Raw genomic sequence first — 19,946 nt, 5'->3', positions numbered from 1 at the left:
GCAAAGACCAGGGGACACTCAATAAAATTGCATGGAAATATTTTAAAAACAAATAGGAGGAAATATTTTTTCACTCAAAAATTAGTTAAGCTCTGGAACTTGTTGCCAGAGGATGTGGTAATGGCAGTTAGAGTATCTGGGTTTAAAAAAGGTTTGGACAGGTTCCTAGAGGAAAAGTCCATAGTCTGTTATTGAGATGGACATGGGGGAAGCCACTGTTCGCCCTGGGATTGGTAGTATGGAATGGTGCTACTAATTGTATTTCTGCCAGGTACTTGTGACCTGGATTGGCCACTTCTGGAAGCAGGACACTAGGCTAGATGGACCATTGGTCGACCCAGTATGGTATATCTTATGGTCTTATTATAAGGAAGGTTAAATTAGGTTGTAACCTTCTAATTTCTCTGTCTATGTACTGTAATTATTTCAGCTGTTGATGAGCTTAGATATAAGAGACAGAAGTTTCTATAAACAAAGGCCAAAAAAAAACGTCGATGATGCCTGTATTTGATCATTTTATCTGTAGATAGTTTAGTTCTTACGGAGTGGTAGTCATTCTTGCTGCATTGTTATGTGAAATACTGGTTAGTCAGAGGGCTACATAGTTAATTTTCAGTCTTCACCTGTTGGCGAGAGAGAACCCAAGCATCTGGAGGGTCTCCAGGAAAATAAATTAGCAGGTAAGACCTAATTTAACCTTTGTTTTAGGCTAAGAGGAAGGAACTGAAGGATTTGGGGCAACCAGCTCAGTTGGCTCTGAGTAGCTTGAATTGACTGCATTCTTGGAGGGGACAAACTCTGGACAAGTCTCCACATCTATTTTGTTAATAAGTTCTGCCTTGGACCCTGATAGAGACTAGTTTATATGAATGGTTTTTTTAGGGTGAAGGAATCTCTGTTTATGAGCTTACAAGTTCAGATCTTCCCAGATGTTGTTAAAAGGACAAGGAGAATGCAGTTCCTCAACTTGAAACTGGGTGTCTTGCAGATAGAGTAGTTTTCATATTTGGAAATCCCGTTACTAGATTTTAATTTGCTGTTTTCAAGTTTATTGACTTATGTTTATATGTGTTCATTTTTTACTATTGTTATGCTGTTAACAAAATTGTAAGTTTTATGTTAAACTGTGCCTACTGTACACCGCCTTGGGTGAATCCCTTCATAAAGTCAGTTAATAAATTCATTAAATAAATACAGTAAAAATATTTCCCCTATAAATGTTAGTATTAAGGGGTTAGATATGTCAATTTTTGTTTCCTCAACATTTATTAAGACATGGCTATCTGAGGTTCAAGTTCCGCTTCCTACTGCTGCTGCATTTAGGGCCTCTTTATCAAGCTGCACTAGAGGTCCTCGGTGCGACAATTCCAACAAAGCCCATTCACTTTTGAATGGGCTCCGTTGGCATTGTTGCGCAGGAACCACTAGCGTGGCTTGATAAGAGGCCCTTAGTTCTCTTTTACCAACTTAGGAGTGTAGTTATTTACTGCAATATTGTATACCACCACATTTTTTCAGGTTTGTAATTAAATTTTTCTTTGATTTGGATTCTCCCATGATTTATGGACTAATGGTGCTGATTAAGGAAATTTCAATTTTGTATTTCAATCTGTGATTATTTACTGTCGAGCCAGTGATATAGTTTATTTGTAAACATCTAGAACAAACAAAATCCCTTAATAGTTTTTGTGATTTTATTTTAGGAGTTCTTTGTGGATCCATTTAAGCAAAGAGCACGCCAAGAGAACCTTCGTTACAATAGCATGCTAAAGCAGCTGAACAGCCAGAACACAGCAACTCTCAGGCAGTGGAAAGCAGCCCAGCGCTACCTGACTTGTGAACGAGGTCCCTGGGCTAACAGGTTATAAGCATTACATTAAACTAATAATCAGATAACTCAGTTCTGTAGTTTAGTTCTACCTGTTTAAAGTACTAATTTATTTTTCATGTGAATAAACAACTTTAGTTCAGTTGAATTGGTCAGTTTCTACATATGCAGTGAGACTGATTTACAATTGGTGTGACTAGGCATCTGTGCTAATGAAAGACGAATTAACCAGGTATCATTCTGAATGCTGGACAGAATATTATTTAAATATCTGTTACACCTCAAAAATCTAATTGATCACAAATTGATTGATAGATTGCAAATGGATTGCTTGTAAGGTATCAGAATGTTAATATTCAAGTCTAATATATAGCTCCCAAACCTATCCTGGAGGACACCCAGTCAATCACATTTTCAGGTTGACAACCATGAATGTAAATGAAAAATATCTTGATGTGCTTGCAACTCTATCTCATGCATATTTATTACATACTAGTAAAAAAAGGCCCGCTTCTCACACAAATGAAACGGGCGCTAGCAAGGTTATCATGTAATGGCGATTATGTTTTTAAGGGAACCGTTAGGAGAAATATTCTGTCATGATAAGTAATAATTGAGAAGGGTGTATGAGTAATGTACTCCAGGGGTATGAGGTACGGATTGTTTTATCTTTTTTTTTTTTAATCTTCCTTTTTTTTGTGATTTTTATTTATAGTATTTTTTAAAAGATAAAGAGTATGCAGACTCCATCCTTGTCCAGCATTTTTCCTCTCTTCCCTCCCCTCAATCCATGTCCAGCATTTTCCTCTCTTCCCTCCCCTCCATCCATGTGTATCTCCTTCCTGACTTCCCTCCCATCCACGTCCAGCAACTCTCCATTCTCCCCTGCCCTCTCCTCCATCCACCCATATCCAGCAAATTTCCTCTCTCCCCTTCCCCCTCCATTCATCCATCCATGTTTAGTAATTCTCCTCTCTCCCCTGCCCTCCATCCATATCCAGGAAATCTCTCCCCTGCCCTCTCCTCCATCCACCCATATCCAGCAAATTTTCTCTCTCCCCTGCCCCCTCCATCCATCCATATCCAGCAAATTTGCTCTTCCCTGCTCCTTCCATCCATCCATGTCCAGCAATTCTTCTCTCTCCCCTGCCCTCCATCCATCCATGTCCAGCGATCTGTTCTCCCCCTGCCCTGCCCTCCTCTCCAATTCTAGCCATCTGTTCTCTCCCCCTGCCCTCCCACCCTTGTCCAGCGATTCTCCCTGCCCTCCCTCAGCTCCCTGAAAGCCCTCCTCTCTGTTCCTTCCCCCCTCCCCCCCCCGCACGTTTAACCCTTTTACTTTCAGGCGCAGCGACGGCAGTGAAGAGGACAACACAGCTTCTCTCTTCCCTCACACAGTGTCCTGCCCTCGCAGAAACAGGAAATGCATCATCGCAGAAGGCGGGACACTGTGTGAGGGAAGGGAGAAGCTGGAGGGGAGCCCGTTGTGTTGTCCTCTTCACTGCCGTCACTGTGCCTGAAAGTAAAAGGGTTAAACACGCGCAAGGGGGGGAGAAACGGAGAGGAGGGCTGTCGATCGGGGAGCTGAGGGCGGGAAGGAGCAGAGGGACCGTCTGAGAGCTGCCTGGCTGCAGCGCTGCTGCACCAGGCAGCCCTGCGTTTGGGGGGTGGGGGCAGCAGCCGGGGGAAGGTCATGGTTGGGCTAAGCCTCCCCAAGCCTCTTATACGGGGTGCCTATGACTGTTCTCCCATCCCAACCATATCCATCAATTCTCCTCTGCCCTGCCCTCCCCTTCCTCCCTCCCCTCGATGTCCTGCGATTCTCTCCTCCTGACATCATCTCGCCTCCAGCATTCCCTTCCCCCTCATTGTTTCATCCTCTGACGTCATTACGTTTTGATGCGAGGGCGGGGCAATGAATGGGAATGGATGTTACGAACCCAGGCATCCAGACGTAGAATGTTGGTGGTGCAAATTATTATATAGAATATCCTGAAAGTTTCACTGGCTGGTGGTCCTCCAGGACAGGTTTGGGAAGTGCTGATCTAGTTTAAAGTTCTTATATTATAGCTTTAATTCACGTGGGAGCATAATTTAAGATGATCAGGGTCAGGATCATTGTAAGGGATAGACAAGAAAACCAGTTGCTCTGGGTACCAAGGCAAGTGGACCTCACATAACTATTCTAAATTGGTTTGTGATTCTGCAAGCCTTACATGGAAGATGGGGGCCAGTAACAGTAATCCTTACCCAGAGCACTGTTTTGTCCAGTAATTGTCAGAGCAACTTATTTTTGCATTCGTTCTGCATGTTTGAGCAAAATAAAATATACTAAATTTTTATGCTTTGCTGATCACGGATATCTGTTTTATCCACATTGGTCAATAGTTTTCATGTAAGTATTTTTTAAAATCCATTTTACTTTTTTAGCTTGTTCAAAGTGTAGCTAAGATGATCTCGGCGTATAAAGCTCTGAATTCAGTTGTAGTTATTAGTTATTTAGATTTAGTTACCTTTTTCTTTTTTTGATATTACTTTTCTTTCTTGGCCCTTTTTAGGAAAGAAAACGCCAATCATTGGAAACTTTCCAGTGTTGAAAACTATTCTCGAATGAGGCTTAAACTAGTGCAGAATTACAACTTTGACTCCCATATGGATGCTAGTGCATTGAGGGATAATTTAGGTAAGTGTTAAAGCTACTTCAGTATTAGTGTTTATTCCTAAATGTAAAGATCATAATCTTTATCTAAGGAGATGCTAATGCAGTATGAGGGGTGCTAATGCCTTGCAAACCCTGATGTGTTGAGTGCTGAAATGTGTTATTTTAATCAAATGAGCTATGTGATGAATTTATCTGTAAAACTGTTCATGCAGTTCTTGCTTTTTAAAACCAAAGTTAAGGCTTCTTTAATTGACTTAGGCTGTTTTGGCTAATATGTTTTCACTGGACATTTTAATTCAGTATCATAAGACAACTATTAGGAGTAGAATAATACAAAATAGAGCCATGGGTGCTGTATTTATTACAGTATGTATTTCCTATTTTGTTAGTATAGTTTATCATCTATCTACTACCTTCCCCAAATATTATCTCCTGCTCCGTTTTCCTCCTGTCCTAGATCATGAAGCCTATTGCCTCCTGGTGTTTTTAGTTCGAATGCGTAAATGCTTTCACACATCCATACATACAGTTGGAGTGTAGAGAGAGCACTGGGCTGACAACCAAGGTTGCCTTGTTGAAATCCCACGGCAGCTCCTTGTGATTGAGCAAGTCACTTAACCCTCCATTGCTTCAGCTACAAACTTGGACAGGGAAATACCTAGTGTACCTGAACGTAACTCACCTTGAGCTACTACCGAAACAGGTTTGAGCTTAAATCCAAATAAAAAAAATTAAACCATAGCCTCTTACAGTAGACAAGCAGCTGAGCAGTGAAGGCTGCAAGCTGAGATCCAGGGAAGTCAGGATTCAAATCCTGCTGATGCTCCTTATGACTTTACCCTCCATTGACTTAGGTACAAACTTAGAACTAGAATTACCAACCTGTGTTAAAGCATTAGAATGTGTTATTGCAATTTAAGCTGTGTTATTTAATATAACTCACATTAATCATAATCATACATACCAATACATTAGTGTAGACGAGGGAGAGGGCAAACAGGGTTAATCAGCTACGAGCTGGCATGTCTTCTTTCCACCCCTGTCTGGCATCTCCTTTACCTTCCCGGTCTAACTTTAAAATGCATTTTCCTTCTCAGGGAGTTGCCCCTCCACCTCCCAACCTATCCTATGTCTATAACCGCCTATGCGCTATATGACTATTGCATTCCTTAACATTAACTTTGCTTTAGCTATAATATGAGAACCAGTTCAAAAAACACTGTATGTGTACGAAAAAAAAAAAAAAACCTATGCTATCCCCTCCCCCCCTTCTACCCCTCCCCCCCTTTGGCAATATCTCCATAAGGCACATCTTGTATTAAACATGGGTTTATGCTATAAGTATCAACAGTACAATTCTAATATCCTGTATATACCCTCCCCCTCCCTTCATACAATCATTACAACTCTCCAAATTATAAACTATTTAGTGCTTTTTAAGTAGTGTCTTCTGCAACGCCGGATTTAGAGTGTTCACAAATCTAGTCCATGTGGCTCGCCATGCAAAATGCATTTTAAAGTTAGACCAGGAAGGTGAGGGAGAAACTGGACAGGGGTGAAGAGAAAAGGAAGACATAACAACTCACGGGAGGGCCTCCTGTAGCAGCTATTTGTGAAGTATACCAGGTGGGGAGGGTTTTCAAAGAGAGAGGGAAATGCTGGACCAAGGGTGGGAGGTAAAAGGATAGAAATGATGGGCCCAGAAACAGAAAAGAGGGAGGCAGATGGTGGACAATGGGAGGAAGGGAAGAGAAATGGAGAGAAGTTGGACCTGGGGGGGTAGAGATACTGGATGGAAGGGAAAGGGAGAAATGGTGGCCCTGGGGGTGGTGCCAAGGGAGGGACAGAGATACATTGGATGGGAGCGCAGTTAGGAACAGAAAAGTGGAGGAGTGGCCTAGTGGTTAGGGTGGTGGACTTTGGTCCTGGGGAACTGAGGAACTGAGTTCAATTCCTGGCACAGGCAGCTCCTTGTGACTCTGGGCAAGTCACTTAACCCTCCATTGCCTGCCGCATTGAGCCTGCCATGAGTGGGAAAAAGCGCGGGGTACAAATGTAACAAAAATAAAAATAAAATAAAAAGGAGAGATGGTAGACCTAGAGGTGGTAGGGAGGAAGGAGTAGATTCTGGATAGGAGGGCAGTCTGGAAGAAAGAGAATGAAGTTGGACCTGGGGATGGGTGGGAGGGAAGAGAGAGGGAGAAATGGGTCTGAGGTGGAAGGGAGGGAGAGTTGCTGAACAGTTGAAGGAGGAAAGAGATGCCACATCAAGGGGGGAGGGAAGAAGATGAACAGGAAAGAGAGGGCATAATGGTGGACCATGGGGGTGAGGATAGAGGAGGAGAGATGGACCCATGGGGGGACAGGATGGAAGAGAGGTGGGACAGGAAAAAACTAAGGGGTGAAGAGAAAGGGACACAGCATTAAGACAGGGGTTGGGCAACAAGAGTGGAAAGAGGGAGAAGAAATTCTAGAAATGGTGGAAAGATGTGGGAGGGTTCAAAAGGGGGGTGGCAAGACGATGATTGAGAGAGGAATAATAAGTACAAAGGTAGAGACGTGGTAATGGGCAGTAGATGGAAGGAAATAGGAGGCTGTGAAAGGAGTGAGATGGGAAATGGGAGAGCTAGGGATTGAGAAGAGATGAAAAATTAATAGGTAACTGAAAATTAGAAGGAGAGGGCGTGAGAGGGTGAAATTTGAGTGGACAGAGGCAGAAAAGAAAAAAAAATGAGGAAATAGATGAAAGGGGAAAAATCAATATGTTAGAGACAGGTGTAGTGAGAGAATGGAACAATAGAAGAGAGGAAAAAATAAAAATGGACATCAGACACTGGAAAGAGAATTAGCAGAAGACAGACAAGAAAGCAGAAAAGAGAAACTGGGACCAAGATGATGTAAAAGCAAAATATCCAGACAACAAAGGTAGACAAAAGTGTTTTTATGTTGAATTTATTAACTGGAATATGTTAGCTTTAGGATATGTGCATCACAGTTGGTTTTTGTATTGCATTCAGTGGTATAGCCAGATGGCTGATTTGGGGGGAAGGGAGGGGGTTTGAGCTGGCAGGGGAAGGGGTTTGAGCTGGCAGGAATTCCCAAGCCCCACCAACTAAAGACTTCCTCCAGTCCAGCAGCCAGAAATCTACAAGTTCTGCATCTGGTGGCAGTATCTCCTTGTTCCCGCTGCCACCTCCCACCACCCCCACGCATGTTCGGTTTTCATGTATGTGTGAAAGCCAAGCAGGTGCCCGTTGGGTGGGGGGGGTGGAGGAAGAGGAGGATGATAGCAGCTCTGAAATACTTCTGCTGGCTGCAGAGCTTGAAGAGTTCTGGTCACTGGACCTAAGGAGGGGAGGAGGTGGCCATCAGCTGATGAGGTTTGGGGATCCCCACCAGCCACAGCGAGGGAGATGTTAATTTTGGGGGCCTAAGCCCATACCCCCCCCCCCCCCCCCCCCCATTTTATGGTTATGCTACTGATTGTGTTCAGTACAAATGAATTGCATTTCTGTTTTTATTTCTCCAGTGTTGCAGTTTAATTTTTTGGGGTTCCCAGTTCAGTTGTGGTGTTCATATTTCTAATTTGTGATCCTTTTTTCTTTATTTGATAAAGTTGTGTCTGTGTTTTATGTGTGAAGAATTCATTTATGTGTGGTAGTAATGATGGATGGCGATTGGGAGAGGGGGCATGTCTAACACTGGCCCTGAGTGTAGGTTAATAAATAAAGCTCTTAGATTGTAAGCTTTGGGCACAGTGAAATACCAGCTGTTCTTGAATGTAACACCTTGACCTACCAATGAAACAGCACAAGCTATTTTTAACCTAACTTTGTTCTAGCAACAAGGGTACCAATGTGCCGTTATAAAATAGGCTCCTACAGTGACTCCCAGCAACACAGAAATTCTTTCAAACAAATTTACACTGGCTCCTCAGAAGGTGTAAATGTATTTGTGTATGTGTTCTATATGCATGTACACATGTATTTTGTAAAATACTATGCATACATTCCAATTCTGCCTCTGCTCAGTCCAAACTATGCACTGCCAGTTCATTGGAGCTGCCTTACAACACTACACAAATGGCAGAAATTCACACGTTCAGTGCATGATCTGGAAGAATATTTCCACTGTATTTTCTGTGCAGTTTGACATTAATCTCTATATCGCTTTTAATCAATTTAAAAGTGTTGGTACAGACTCCTGATTCAGGCTTTGTGGCCGAAAAACAACTTGTGTTGAGTCTTTGTTGTCCACCAATAAATTTCTGTACCACACCGCTTGATTTGGGACTTTGTTGTCTCCTTTGCTGTTGTTGCTTCTGTTTGACTTGTGCAAAAGCTTGTTCTTCCCTTTACTTGTGTCTTATTTTTATCTCTTCCTCAACCTTTGCTGTATCTAGATTTTTAACCATAATTTTAATTGTTACTCTTTTTTAACTGTCCTCCCAGAGGATTGTTCTGGCTCTTGATGTTACCATTACCCACTTTAAACTGTTGTGTTATGTTACAGTCAGTAATGTAAACCACAATGATGTCAATGCTATTGTTTGGACCAGAATATGCAGCTGTCAGTTCATGAAAGTTAGATCCCATAGTAAACTCTTTTTTTCACTGTTACAGCAAGGGCCAGTCCATGATGGCAACAAGCTTGCTCTCCACCTTCCAGGCTCTCTTTCTCAATGTGGGTTTTGCCAGTGGAAAGTAGGGGTGGGGGAGATAGCGATAGCCAGTCACTCCTTCTCCAGTGGCTCCCTGTTTCAAATTGTCTGCCTCAGCTTCCTAATGGTAGCCTAAAGGCATACGACTAGGGAATCAGGCTTCCAATAAAGGAGCAATGTGAAGAAATAGTGTGTTTTATGCATGTAAAATGTATTGGATATTTTCCTACTTTAATTATATCCTGAAGTGTATTTCTCCTATTTGGCCAGCAGGTGATGTTTCTATGCTGTAAAGCTGTTACAGAGAAATAAATGCTCTTTTCTTTAGTTTAACACAAACAGGATGCAGGATGTAGTATATTTTTGAAATGTATTCTGGGCTCTGATTGGCCTGGAGTTTGAACCTAACTAGCAGTTACTGGCTTTGAGTTCAGTCTTAGCCAGGGAGAAAAGAGAGACGGATCACTTTACTGATGCTTAATGAACAGTTATATATCCCGATCTTCCCAGGAACTTTATAGAAGGTAAACAAATGTTTAGTTAGTGTTATAATTTATCCATATTTCAGTTACCTGTTATTGTTTGCTGATTGCACATTTTTTGTCCACAGTTCAAGTTCTGACAATAAACATTTTCAGTTTGTTGACTCTGCTTGTCTATACTGATAAAGACTCCTGGTGGTTTGTGTGATGGGTCTGTGGGTGCTTTCTGGGAACTGTGGGACCACTGGGAGTGTGGCCTCCAGTAACCTAGAAATCACTGGGGATAATTTGAGAGCGGGAGACTAGCCTAGAGGTGGTTGTGACCCAATCGGTAGGAGGAGGGTGCTAGTGTAGAGCCATATTAATAATGGCTTATGAACTTTTCTTTTAGGAAGCTAGCCAAACCTTTTTTAAAACCCTGTTAAGCTCACTGCTTTTACCACATTCTCTGGCAATGAATTCTAGAGTTTAATTACACATTGAGTAAAGAAATATTTTCTCGGATTTGTTTTAAATTTATTACTTTGTAGCTTAGTGTCAAAGCACTTAGACTTATAAAGTTACATAGTAACCTGTGGAACTTTGTAAGTCTAAGTGCTTTGAAAATGAGGCTCTAGTTATGTCAGTATAAACATGTAGAGGTAAGATATTCTTTCACAAAATTGCTTACTGCAGTAATAACTTGATTTAGGGCTTCTTTTTGACATCTTGTTAGAATCTGTTTTGATCTTCCTCAACCATTTTATATTTACTGTTAAAAATGAGTAGACTTCATTATTAAACTATATTTTTAAGAGACTTACTCCACTTTAAGTGGTGCATTTTTCTACCTACTCCAAATACATTTGGTGGCTGATATTACTGAGATCCTTGTTCTAGAAAACTAACCAAATTCAAAAGTGTGTGGGTGATCAGCTCTGTAATCATTGTGCTAGGGAGCGGGGAACATATATGCCACAAACTATCAAAACACAGCCACCATACTGTGTTTGTGCAACATTGTAAGGAATCATAATTAAAAAAAAAAATCTTTACAGGGATACAACATTCAGATCCATCAAGTGAATCACTACTTCTAGAGGTGACAAAGCAGGTGAAGATTAGTGACATGGAAGATGATGCATTTGAACTGCCAGAAGAGGAACCAGCATCTGCTGCAAGCATGTATGTAAGATAAATGGAAAACGAGGTCATTTACCCTAGTGAGAATGAGAATTTAAAAAAAAACTCTCTTTTGTGACAAGCCGAAAAACAACTTGTGTGGAGTCTTTGTTGAAAAAAATCCCATAGGGCAAGAAATAAAGATTCAGAATTTTCACCAAAATGTATCCACATTATCCTCCTAACCATGGCTAAAAAAAATTAAACCCTGAGCCTAACTTTAGGGCTTGATTCATTAAGGTACATAAGTAATGCCACACTGGGAAAAGACCAAGGGTCCGTTCTCTTGAGGCTAGAGTAGCAGACTTGGTGGAGCTGAGGGAGACAGAGAGGTACATAGAGGAGACCTACAGGGATGTTGTAGAGAAGTCCCACCTCCAGTCTAGTAGCCCTTGTGCTACCTTGGAGGAGGGAGGTCTCCTAGAAGGAGAGCATCACCCTGGTGAAGTAGGAAGTACTCCTGTAGCCAGGACCTGCCCACCAGGGGATGTACTATCCTCTCGCACCGAGGATATGTCTCCAAGTGCTGCCCGGGAGGGAAAGGTTAGGACAGCTGTTGTAGTTGGTGATTCGATCATTAGGCATATAGATAGCTGGGTGGCTGGTGGATGTGAGGATCGCCTGGTGACTTGCCTGCCTGGTGCGAAGGTGACGGACCTCACGCGTCACCTAGATAGGATTTTAGATAGTGCTGGGGAGGAGTTCGCTGTCTTGATACATGTAGGTACCAATGACATAGGAAAATGTGGGAGAGAGGTTCTGGAAGCCAAATTTAGGCTCTTAGGTAGAAAGCTCAAATCCAGATCCTCTAGGGTAGCATTTCAGAAAATGCTACCTGTTCCACGTGCAGGGCCCAAGAGACAGGCAGAGCTCCAGAGTCTCAATGCGTGGATGAGACGATGGTGCAGGGAGGAGGGTTTTAGATTTGTTAGGAACTGGGCAACATTCTGGGGAAGGGGGAGCCTATTCCGAAAGGATGGGCTCCACCTTAACCAGGGTGGGACCAGGCTGCTGGCATCGGCATTTAAAAAGGAGATAGAGCAGCTTTTAAACTAGAAATGGGGGGAAGGCCAACAGTCGCTCAAAAGCACATGGTTCGGGAAAAGGTATCTTGCAAAGATACCTCACAAACAGGGAAGATAGGATTTCTGGATAGTGAGGTTGCACAACAGACCATGGTAGACCAGGTGCCCTTAAATACAACTAAAGATCAGACAAAAGATGTCAAATCAATAGTGTCAGGTACTAAGCATCATGCAAATAAGAACAACAAACATACTCTGAAATGTCTATATGCAAATGCTAGGAGTCTAAGAAATAAGATGGGAGAGTTGGAATATATTGCACTAAACGAAAATTGGATATAATAGGCATTACTGAGACCTGGTGGAAGGAGGATAACCAGTGGGACACTGTCATACCGGGGTACAAAGTATATCGTAGTGATAGGGTGGACCGGACTGGTGGAGGGGTTGCATTGTATATTAACGAGAGCCTTGACTCAGATAGATTACAAATTCAGCAGGACACAAATCACACCTTTGAATCATTGTGGGTTGAAATTCCATGTATAAAAGGGAAAAAAAACGGTGATAGGAGTGTACTACCGTCCGCCTCGCCAGGATGAGCAGGTAGACACAGAAATGATAAAAGAAATCAGAGACGCGAACAAAATGGGCAATGTGATAATAATGGGTGACTTCAATTATCCAAATATAGACTGGGTAAATGTAACATCGGGACACGCTACAGAGATACAATTCCTTGATGAAATCAAAGACAGCTTTATGGAGCAACTGGTGCAGGAGCCAATGAGAGAAGGAAAAATTCTAGACTTGGTCCTTAGTGGAGCGCGTGATCTGGTGAGGGACGTTATGGTACTGGGGCCGCTTGATAACAGTGACCATAATATGATCAGTTTTGATATCGACCTTGAAGTAACTGTACACAGAAAGTCAAATACGTTAGCGTTTAACTTTAAAAAAAGGAGACTATGACAAAATGAGAAGAACGGTAAAAAAAAACTTAGGGGGGGCAACTGAGAGAGTAAAAACTGTACAACAGGCGTGGACGCTGTTTAAAATACCATCCTGGAGGCCCAGGCCATACATATTCCGCGAATTAGAAAAGAAAGACGGAACTCCAAAAGACAGCCGGCCTGGTTGAAAAGTGAGGTGAAGGAAGCTATTAGGGCTAAAAGAAACGCCTTCAGAAAATGGAAGAAGGACCGTCTGAAAATAACAAAAAGCAGCATAAGGAGTGTCAAAGCAAATGCAAGGCACAGATAAAGAAGGCCAAGCGGGATTACGAAAAAGTCCATAAACCGCTACTAAACGGACTTGGAAAAATCCAAAATCCCAGGAATAACATGTATAGAATGTTTGTACGTTTGGGAAGCTTGCCAGGTGCCCTTGGCCTGGATTGGCCGCTGTCGTGGACAAGATGCTGGGCTCGATGGACTCTTGGTCTTTTCCCAGTATGGCATTACTTATGTACTTATGAGCCCAGCATCCTATCCACGACAGCGGCCAATCCAGGCCAAGGGCACCTGGCAAGCTTCCCAAACGTACAAACATTCTATACATGTTATTCCCGGAATTGTGGATTTTTCCATTTAGTAGCAGTTTATGGACTTGTCTTTTAGGAAACTGTCTAACTTCTTTTTAAACTCTGCCAAGCTAACCGCCTTCACCACGTTCTCCGGCAACGAATTCCAGAGTTTAATTATGCGTTGGGTGAAGAAACATTTTTTCCGATTTGTTTTAAATTTACTACACTGTAGTTTCATCGCATGCCCCCTAGTCCTAGTATTTTTGGAAAGCGTGAACAGACGCTTCGCATCCACCTGTTCCACTCCACTCATTATTTTATATACCTCTATCATGTCTCCCCTCACCCGTCTCTTCTCCAAGCTGAAAAGCCCTAGCCTCCTTAGTCTTTCTTCATAGGGAAGTTGTCCCATCCCCGCTATCATTTTAGTCGCCCTTCGCTGCACCTTTTCCAATTCCACTATATCTTTCTTAAGATGCGGCGACCAGAATTGAACACAATACTCAAGGTGCGGTCGCACCATGGAGCGATATAACGGCTATAACATCCTCACACCTGTTTTCTATACCTTTCCTAATAATACCCAACATAGGTGCTTATCTATGTGTGTCTGTGGGAAAAGAGCTTGATAAAAGGACTGTTAGAGATCAATATTCAAAAGATTTACCTGGTTGCATTCAGCTTTTACAACATATTTTAACTAATAAAAAATTCCTTTCACCCTTCCTTGGCGGCTTATCTCTGACTATACAAAATCACTTTATACATAGATTTAGCTGGGCAGAAAAAGGGATTGGAGAGTGCGCCATGGCGAGATTTCAAATTTAGCCTGTTTGCACAGAATTCATCTCTAACTGGTTAGATTTGTCTTCCTAAATACAGCTTCACATGGCTAAGAGCACTAAGTTTGCTGTTAACTGATTATTCTTATTGGCAGCTTTTAGCCAGTTAGCCAAACTTGTTCATGCTGGACAAAGTAAACTTCTAAATTAATTAGTTGATATTGCCACTTAATTGCTTTTTAATATCTGTGCTTTCTATAATCAACAGAATCTGAGTCATTACTGATCCTTCCAGAGAGATGATGTATATTTAGTCCATTACTTGGTAAAAAATCTTATATAATAAAAACTACAACCCTCAACGTTCTGAAGACACTGACGTCAGTGTCACTTCCTTCAAGACGGGGTTCGAAGGGTTTGTAGTGGTGAAGCCACCAAAATCGTCAAGTCTCTCGGGGCCCCGCCCTCGCGTCAAACGTGATGACGTCAAGGGCGGAGCAATGGCGTCACACACTGAGGGGCGGAGTAATGGCGTCAGAATGGCGAAGGGGGAGGGAGAAGGGGGGCGTTGGGAGGAAAACCTTGCTAGTGCTCGTTTCATTTGCTCCATAAACGGGCCTTCTTTACTAGTGTTTTATAAAAGTAAAAAAATTATAATATTAGTATTTTCCCACCCCCCATCTGGCTAACTAAGCCATTGTCCCCTTCATTTCCCTTCTCAAAATCCTCTTTCTTGACCTTATTCCAGAGGAAGGAAACTCCTATCCTCAAGAGGGTAATTTCTTAGGAGGGTGCCCAATTAGGAGGGTAAGTAGATACCCACTTAGGTGCTTTTTATAAATATAAATAAGCAGCCCACTTTTGGTGGTGGGGGAGAGGATGTGCCTCCCAGTTTCAGCTTTGGTTATGGCTAAAATTAGGGTGCTGTGGATTTCAGCTGCACATTTGGTTTCAGCCAAAACTGTGAAAACCCCAGTTTCGATTGCCTTCTATTAAAGACTAGTAAAAAAAGGCCTGTTTCTCAAAGAAATGAAACGGACGCTAGCAAGGTGATGACTTTCTGCCATTAATGTTTTAAATGGAAGTGTTAAGATAAATGTGCTTTGCAACCGTTGACTTCACTCAGAGAACATGACCCCTTCTCCTGATGCTCCTCCCTTCTTCCCATATACGTCCCACTGATTGGTCCCTGGACGTCGCGTACCATTGCCTGAGGCTCCTCCCTTCTTCCCATACAGTTCCCTCTTGATAGGTCCATCGACGTCGCATACCGTGCCTGGCAACTGTGCACTGTTGCCTTCAATCACTGAAAATGACCCCTTCTTCTTACTCTCCTCCCTTCTTCCTATACACGTCTCTCTGAATTGTCCCCTGGGTGTCGCGTACCATTGCCTGAGGCTCCTCCTTCTCATACAGTTCCTCTGATAGATCCATCGACGTCGCGTAACCATTGCCTGGCAACTGTGCACCGTTGCCTTCAATCACTGAAAATGACCCCTTCTCCTGATGCTCCTCCCTTCTTCCCATACACGTCCCTTTTGGATTGGTCCCTGACGTTGCGTACTGTTGCCTGAGGCTCTCCTTCGTCCCATACAGTCCCTCTGATAGGTTGTTGACGTCGCGTACCGTTGCCTGTCACTGTGGCACCGTTGCCTTCACTCACTGAAAATGACCCCTTCTTCTGACTCTCCTCCCTTCTTCCCATACAGTTCCATGTGCTACTTTCCCTTGACGTCGTAACTGTGCACCGGTGCCTTCACTCTCACTGTTCCACCCTCGACGTCATCACGTTTTGACGTGAGGGCGGAGCATAGAGAGATGTGACAGACTTACGAAATGTTACAGTGTTACGAACCCTTCATTGAATGTTACGATGTTATGAACCTTCACCGAAGCCCACGGAGTCAGCTTCAGAACGTTGGAGGTGTGTTTATTATAGTAGGTGTACCTGCAAACACTGCCCATGCTCCATCCAAACTCCGATCCAGTACATGCCTATCAGTATGTGCCACCTTCTAATGCACTTACTTTTTATGCTGATCTGTATTTTATAAGAGGCCATATAAATGCAAACATAGTTTACAAAATTATCCTCAGGTACTGTAAAGCATATACGGTATTCAATATTTCCATGCTGAATAAGCGTAAAATGCATTTTTATGCATTTCCTCTATGATCAATTTTGGGTCAAAGATGAAACATACTAATGACCCATGTTATGTAGTAACCACTGGATATATGGCCCTATCAACAGAGTGGCAGCCTACATCTAGCCACATAACCAGGAGCAAGTATAAAATTAAATTTATCCAGTTTTTTATCACTATGTGGGACCAAGCAGGGCATGGTTTTTTGAGACCAGCTACTACAAAATCTAGCTAGGTATTAAGTAAAATCAGTAGCCAGTTATAGTCACCAGATCTGTAAGGACTTTGTATGCTAGATATCATTTTTTTTGTGTTTTATATTGAAACACACAAAAACATTCCTTAATGCCTAATCCTCTTGAAGCTTGTATCTAAAACCTGTGGGATTATGGGTATTTTGGTTTACAGGAATGAAAAGGAGGAGCCAAGTCAGAAGGAAAAATTGTTACTCTCTGTAGACTGTGAACTCATCACCATAATGGATGTAATCTCTGGGAAGCTGAGATCACCACTCAGCATATCTACTTCTATGATGGTAGCATTGAAAAAGAAGAAGGTGAGCCATCTTTCATACTCCCCTGTCAGGTCAGTCCCAATGGCTCTGCAACTAGTACTGTGATCACAGAGGCACAAGGGTGATAAGAGAGCAAAAATTGTTCCCCATCCATTGACTCCCCTGCAGTGACTGCAGCACAGTGGATGGGGCAGCAATGCTAGGGAATCTGTTGCACAGGACATGATTCCGACTTGGGGTGGCTCTAGTTCAGCAGTCAGTGTCTTATTTCAAATGTAATTTCTTAGAGCATCAGTTGAGTTCTGGTAAAAGAATATTATTGTATGCTTTGAATTCACATTAAAAGATGTGAGGAAAGGAAAATAAAAAAGAATTTGAAACAAAAAGGGATTAAAACCTGTCAGATGTGGCAATCTGTGCTGAACTTATAATACGAAAGGAACTGAGATACGTGATAATCTTGCTTTGTAAATGGGTACTGAATGTGCACTGTGGCAATAAACAGAAAGTGAGATTAGCTGTTTTTTCAGAAATTATCCTTTTGTTTTTTCCTTGCTACTAGCAATGAAGCTTTCCTCGTGTTCCTTAGTAAATCAAACCAAAATTTGTATGAGACTGATACAGGTTAATGTTAATGTGCTGTGCCTCATTTACTGTCTAATTTGAGTGCTAGGTGTTCAAGCTTTTCATTATGTTGCTAAATAGGTAAGTGATAATCTTTGACTCATCATTCTCTTGATGGAGTAAGGGATGTTTATAGCTAAACCTGCAAGCATGGGAAAGGAACCTCATGCTGTTGGAACACAGGGAGTGCTGCTTACCTCCAGCAATATCCAGAAACACATGTGCCACGTACTGTCTGTCCTCTTGGAAAACCTTCCAGTGTTAAGGCAGTGCTAGAAATATAAAAATGTAAATGAAAAATAAAAATGTAAATATATTTAGCCAAAAAGAAACAAGATATTGGAGGATTTTATATATATTTATTATAAAAACTTGATATTCTGTAACGAGCCTAAGATAGATTACATTATACATAGCCTATACAGAGCCATAAAAGATGCCTCAATTATAGAGCCTGTTTACCCACTGACATCAGAACGTGGTTTTTTTGGTGGGCCCAAGGTTAACATGAGTGGGTAGAAGGTATTGTGAAATATTGACAACCGCTTCAAGTTTTCCTGTTGCTGTCCTGGGTCAGTGCTACTGACTGGGTGATCCTCACTACAAACTGGAGGGGCCATAGCCCCCCCTTTCCCCGGTTAACTCATGACTGCTCCAATGCTTTTAACCATCACCTTACTTGCTGTCTCGAAATGGTAAAGGGTCAAGGACTTGATATACCACCTTTCTGTGGTACAACCAAGCAGTTTCCATATTATATGTTCACAATCTGTTTCTAAGATTATTCAGTAGGGAGGTTAAGCATATATGCCTGATGCTCTGACAACCAGTCTATACCTTTCTTTACAATAAATTATTCAAAATCTAGCATTGATATTCAGCCAGCACAACCCCCAGATTAAGTTAAATGTTGTATTTCAACTTAATTTGTATATTCAGCACTATTATATATGTGAGTAACAGCACTGTATGTATGTATAGTGTGGTGACCATATCATCACTATAGGGGTATAGCTGAGCGCCTGGTAACCTTGTCTAAGAAATAACAGTGAAGATATGCATCTACAATTTGTGTGTGGTCATAGAGCTGGCATAAGTGTGGGTGCCTATGTCCAGTGATATGCACATAACTCGTAGTATTCTATAAGTTACAAATGTTAAGGTGTGACTCTACTTATGCTGCACCTAGACTCCACTTATGTCTTTGCCTACCTCTAAGATATGAGCGTATTTACAAAATAGCACTAAGTTGAAATTTTAGCATATATGCACCTATGTGGCTGCTGTGCTAATGTGCTGTGTACATATTCAGTACAATGACTTGTTAGTACATACTTTCAACCTTTCATTTGTTTAGTTGATGTCTGCAGAATAGGGCCCCCCCCCCAAAAGCCACTAAATGAGCTAGGCATCCGCCCTAGGGTGTCAGAATTTGGGCAACAGCAGGAAGAGCCTTCTCCCACTTCTCTCCGCTAGGCCTGCTTCTTTCTTGTTGCTTCGCCCTCACCCCTCCAGCCTGAAAATTAAACAGCCATCAGCACTGTGCAGGCCCAGTAAGTACAGACCTGTGCTGAAACACCACTTTGCCTATCCCCTCTGAGTTAGACTTCCTTCTTTTAATCTTCAGGCTGGCCTGGGAAGAGGTAGAGAGTGGCATTGAGAAGGGAGAGGGGAGATAAGATGAGAAGCTGTGCCAGTTGGTTGGGGGGGGGAGTGATACAGCCAAAGAATCACTTAGAACAGCTCTTCCCATACTGTGGATTGGGGACCCCAAATGGGGGTCACAAAACCTGTGTTTGAGTTTGTGACCTAGGTGGGCTCCCCATAGGTGCAATCGTTATTCTGCACTGCTGGGGAGGGGTCACGCTGTATTTATTTGGCAGTGATCATGTGGTCACAGCCCAAAAATTAATAAGCACTGGCTTAGAGCATTCGATATCATTGAGCCTTCCCTGCTGCTAAATAGTCCTAGACTAAATGGATAACTTATCTGGAAAGTGGTTGCATATCACTGCCATCTGGATAATTTTTAGAGTTGTCTCTGCCCTGCCCCTAAGCCAGCCCACAATTACATGGATAATAATCACTATCCATATAGGTGATGAAACTATACAGACCTTTGAAATCAGCCCCTATGTATTTAGGACATGGGAAGGGGGCGAGTAATTGATAAAATATTTTCAGGGCAATTCTATAACCTAGATGCTAACATTATGTATGCATTACATGCATAAATGCTAGTTTGCTGCCTAAGTGCTGTTCTGCAAATACCCACTTGGTGCATATTTGCAAGGGGTTGCATACATAGGGTGGGCAGGTTTCCTACTTATGAATGCAGGGCCTGCCTTAAGCAGGGGCAACAGGAGCAGCCACATAGGGTCCTGCATTAACCTGAGACAGCTATGCAACTGGCTGCTGACCAAAAGTTAAGGCTTTGTTTCCCTTTTCATCTCCATCTCCCTCTCCATCATTTCCTCTCTCCTTCCCCCTTAGTAATTCTGCTTCTCAGCACTGATGCTCTGTGTTCCTCCCACTG

At 42.4% G+C, this 19,946-nt stretch overlaps 1 protein-coding gene across 1 annotated transcript in view; it reads left to right on the top strand.

Annotated features, from left to right (window-relative positions):
• NBEAL1 (neurobeachin like 1) overlaps positions 1-19,946 on the top strand; it is a 502,828-nt gene that overhangs the window by 296,765 nt on the left and 186,117 nt on the right. The window contains 5 exon segments of the mRNA XM_030208867.1: positions 1,704-1,861; positions 4,387-4,511; positions 10,670-10,796; positions 16,681-16,769; positions 16,772-16,828. Of these exon segments, the coding sequence (XP_030064727.1) occupies positions 1,704-1,861; positions 4,387-4,511; positions 10,670-10,796; positions 16,681-16,769; positions 16,772-16,828 (556 nt within the window).

The sequence above is a fragment of the Microcaecilia unicolor genome, chromosome 7 (genome assembly GCF_901765095.1).
Source record: "Microcaecilia unicolor chromosome 7, aMicUni1.1, whole genome shotgun sequence".
Taxonomy (NCBI): Eukaryota; Metazoa; Chordata; class Amphibia; order Gymnophiona; family Siphonopidae; genus Microcaecilia; species Microcaecilia unicolor.
This window is presented reverse-complemented; position numbering and strand designations above follow the sequence as displayed.